Raw genomic sequence first — 4,620 nt, forward strand, 5'->3', positions numbered from 1 at the left:
TTAAAATCCATTTTTTGGACTTCAGTGATTATGTCAAAGTCCTATTTATAGCGGATGTATTTTTGGACTGCTCTACTTTACATGGAAGAGTCCATTTTTTGCACACGGAAGGGGGAATTTTTCAAATTCAGTTTTGAACGGGTGATGATTCAAAATTCAATTTTAGTGGAAGTGTTTTTAGACTGCTCTATCATACCTTTTTATGCACTGGGACCTTTTTTGCTAAATTCAATTTTGGATTTGGTTTCTTATTCAAAAGGCCAAGGTTTCAGTGGGAGTATTTCTGGACTGGTCTATTGTGCAAATTCACATAGGGTGCACTGGAGTCCATTCTTGAACCGGGGAATTTTGTAAGACTCATTTTTGGGTTAAACCGCCATTAGTAAAAGTGATTTTTCAAATGGGTGATTTTGAAATAGCCTATTGTTGCATGATGGCTGAAATATGCTGTATTTGCTCTCAAGCAAATGTCGGCCTTTCTAGTTAATTTTTCTTTCGTGCAAACTTGGCATCGCACCGTTGTTAAAAAGCAAAGTAAAGAAGGCAAACATGGTGAAACATAGATAGTGTACTTTGTACCCATTGTATGGCCTTCTTTACATGGATGCATACACAAGTACATGTACTACGAAAGTAACCTGGGTGTTCTCTCATAGGCCTCCTGGCGGCCTAAAGCAGAACTTCAGGTTTTTATACTTCGTGTTCTGAACAAGGTACGGTCGTCACTCTCGAGAATTAGATAGCTTTTGATACAGTTGGAGAGTTGTGTATTATTGGCCACCTGGCTCATTTTTTTTAAACTGCAAGATCCGATTTTCTTTGAAACGTTGACATACAGTAAGTCAAGAAGATGATACTGCATCTAACTTTTCTATCATAAAATGACATTTTCAATGACAGACACTAAAATAATGTTATACAATATTTTCTCGTTGAGTTTTGCCACGGTGACACCTGTATGGATCTATTATCTGTACCCGTCCTTATACCTGCCTGAACTACGAACCCTTTGTTTTGACTACAGGTGTGTTTTGTTATCTGGAATATAAATATTTGCTTTTCGTCGCCAGGGTTCTTCCTTTATAGGACAAACAATATCACAATGGTTCCCATCAAACCACGCCTACAGAGACGCCTCTCGACAAAGATAAAATCTTGTCCTGATAGATAAAGAACATACGTGTCATAAAATGACTAGTATTCTAGTACAGTAAATCTTTTGTTGGTAGTTGGACAATCTGTATTGCCGGTGAAAAATGTTACAACTTTTCAGGGTAACAAAAACCATAACGATATTTATATTTGTGAAGGAAGAAAGGAGCATTTCTTACCTTATCATCAGTGTCTAAGGACTTCAAGACGTCTTGAAGAGCCTTTTGCCTTTCTTCGTTCTTCCTCTGGACTTTCCGCTTGTACTGTTGCCTTGTGTAGAACTTACGTCCTACATAGACGGTCAGGACACCGACTAATATGGTACAGACAACCAACGGTAAGCGGGAATCTTCCAAAACATCCCAGCAGAAGTCTACAACGAAATCCGACATGTTCTAGTGAAAATTGAGTCACGTAGAGTTAAGGGGAGAGTACAGCAACGCTACGTAATGTTGGTAACAGTCACAGGTCCCAGGGTTGGTCAAAGGTCACCAGTAGTAAAGGGCATTACGTGATCACCTTTTTTTAATGACTGATTGAATAGCGCTCCTAGCGGACCACCTACAAACCGCAATAAGCAGCAGAATTTGTATACTTACTGAACTATAGCCTGATTAAACATCGCTTATAGCAACCCGCCCAACATCCGATTGCCCCCTAGTTACAGCCCTGGACAGGAGTTTGTGTTACACAGACTAACTGAACTCAAATTGTATAAAACATACGAGAAACAGATTTAAAGGAGGTCTGGGATCTTCGAACTCTTGTTGTACACGTATTTTGTATATGCTGCATTATAACCACAACAGCACTGAGTATATAAAGGTTTTCTTTTGTTTTGTTTGGAACACCATAATTAATATAACGTAAAACCGTGTTTTCCTGAAATAAGCCAAAATGTACACGTAATAGGCAAGTAAATACCACAAGCCCTTCCCATATGTACTGAAAACGACAGTTACAAATAAGGTGTTACAATTTTACAATTTCATAATATCCCTGCCCCTACTTCGTTTTTACACCCCCCCCCCCAAAAAAAAGACTAGAAAACACACAACATCGTACGTTAATCCATTTGTTGATAATGTTCTTAAAAATACAACTTTTAAATGTCAGTCTTATCAGAAAAACAGCGTTGAAATGCCCTCCCTCAGGTGTTTGAATAGCCTTGGTTTAGGCTATGTTTGAGATAACAAATAGCTTGTCAACGCGTGTGTATTCGTCACACTACCGGCAGGACTACGTGTGTAAATAGTACCTTTGGCCTCTGGCACATACGTCATTCGATAGGTTTGCGCCAGCCAATTCAGAGCATTCTGATGACAGGTTTGTATGTTTTGTAGAAAACTAGGCTTTCTTGCGATACAAAATATTTGTTTTGTTTTTGTTTATTTGCATTTTATCCCCAGTAAACAGCCCAATTGTGTAACATTATGGGTTTGTACAGAACAGTAAAAGCTGCATATCTGGAAATATTTATTTGATCTACTTACTCACACACTCCACTCTTAATCCTTTCGATAAGTGTACTTGGTCCTTTTACGTGCTCGTGGTGTGGTGTGGCTCTCCTCAAACACGGAGTCTCCATTTAACGTCCAATCCTACGGACGTCCTAAACTACTGGTAGCTACCTGATGCGAACGAGGAAGTATGTGTAACTTGCCTTTTTCTAGGACAAAACATCGGCAACTGTCAGGGATTGGACTGTCAGGAGGAGTACCTCTGGATTCTGGAGTCAACAATCTTACACACATAGCCATGATAACAGAGTTTGTCAAACATCATAACCCATTGAAAACTATACGCCAAAGATGGTAAGAAACATATGACTACAGTTTAGGCCACACCAATTCAATTTGGTGCTTGAAGGTTTTTGTCAGAAAAAAAATTGGACCGGTAGGTAAAAAAAAAAAAAAATCTGTGCAAAAAGTCTGGGGTGGAGAGATCGAGGGGCTTACTCTAGTAACACAACATAAATAACAACAAATTTAACTAATGATAAGTTTTCAGATTTCTTTGGCACAATTTATGCAACAAATAGATAATTACTGTGGTCTCTGATTAGCAAAGCCCCAATTTTGAAAAACAGATTATAACAGTACGTACCGTTTAAAAAAAACCGTGTACAGGCACGGAAATTTGACGCCCATAGTTTATTTGTCAGGAGTGTCAGTGAAAATTTTCAACGGGAGACGTGGCCATTTTCTTCAAATTGGGAAAAAAGGAACAGCAGAATCCTAAAAGCACCAAATAAATTTGGTGTGGCCTTATCAGTATACCTTGGCACGTCACGTAGTGGTTTTCTATGGTAGGTGAAGGTCTTTTATTACTGATGAAGAAAATTCTTGTGCTGTCCATAGCAACTGGCGACCTGTACGTTAAACAGTTTGTAGGTCACGACAATGTACGACCTTGTCACACACGTCATGCGACAAATTTACAACAGCAAATCATGATCAGCTCCCATAAAACGCAACATAATGCATGAATGACACCAAACTACACAACACGTAGAGAAAATAGTCGTGGGCACCGCTGTGTACATTTTATGTATAAATTTCTATTTTTTTCATTGTTTCCACAAAAATAGCCTGGCCGGGCCCCGGTTTGAAAATGTGACTTAAGTTTAAACGATACGTTCTGTCGAAAACTTTATATAGATCGTGCGGCACAAGAAATTTGACATTTTCACGAAAATGCCAAATATTTCAGTAGCCCTTTGTGAAGCTATTTGCACACATTGCTATACCAAAAAATCTATTTACAAAATACAGCTAGTATGCTAACATTGATCTAAGCGCTAATTGGCTAATGACAGAAAAAGAAACAAATGAATACAACAGCAAAAACAATATGTTTTCTGGGAAAACGTCTTCAATCGTGGGGGACCAAACTTATCAATGCACTTTAACCCATCACGTATTCCATTTCGAAAAAAAATCTAATTAAAATCTGTCCCTGCCCAAACAAGATGATTATTCGTCCTTTAAACGTGGGGCCATTATGAACATTCCTGTGCTGTCCATAGCAACTGACAACCCATCAAATAATGTAAATTGTACTTTTATCGCTTAGAGTAAACAGACGAAATCTCGCCCTACTTACACAAGAGAGGTCACTCGAATGCTGAGTCTTTCTTTTCTTGTGGCACTGCTTGCAAGTAGACCATTTTGTGTCTAACTCTCTCCGAATAAGGAAAATCGACAAAACGTAAGTATGATAATTTTATGATATTTTCTGTCGGGTGTTTGTTTTAGCTAGATTACGTAGAATGTCCACAAACAAAAATAGATCATGTTTTTAAATTTTTTGACGTTTCGTAATTTTGTGATGACATTTTTTTTAACGTTGTCCATTTCTAAGAAAGATATATCACTGGCAATACTTATCTGGTATGTATTAAGGTGTTCAAGACAACCTTTAGAAGTTTGTAACGGTAATGTGTGAGCGCTCTCCCACCCAGGATCT

General features: G+C 38.3%; 1 protein-coding gene across 2 annotated transcripts in view; it reads right to left on the reverse strand.

Moving 5' to 3' along the window:
- Positions 1–1,633, reverse strand: part of LOC118432092 (fatty-acid amide hydrolase 1-like) — a 12,521-nt gene extending 10,888 nt beyond the window's left edge. For both annotated transcript variants that reach the window (XM_035843611.1, XM_035843610.1), the window contains exon 1: positions 1,332–1,633. In XM_035843611.1, coding sequence (XP_035699504.1) covers positions 1,332–1,544 — 213 coding nt within the window. In that variant the 5' untranslated portion in view covers positions 1,545–1,633. The remainder of the gene's footprint in view (positions 1–1,331) is intronic.
- Between the last annotated feature and the right edge of the window lie 2,987 nt (positions 1,634–4,620).

Source organism: Branchiostoma floridae, chromosome 15 (genome assembly GCF_000003815.2).
Source record: "Branchiostoma floridae strain S238N-H82 chromosome 15, Bfl_VNyyK, whole genome shotgun sequence".
Lineage (NCBI taxonomy): Eukaryota > Metazoa > Chordata > Leptocardii > Amphioxiformes > Branchiostomatidae > Branchiostoma > Branchiostoma floridae.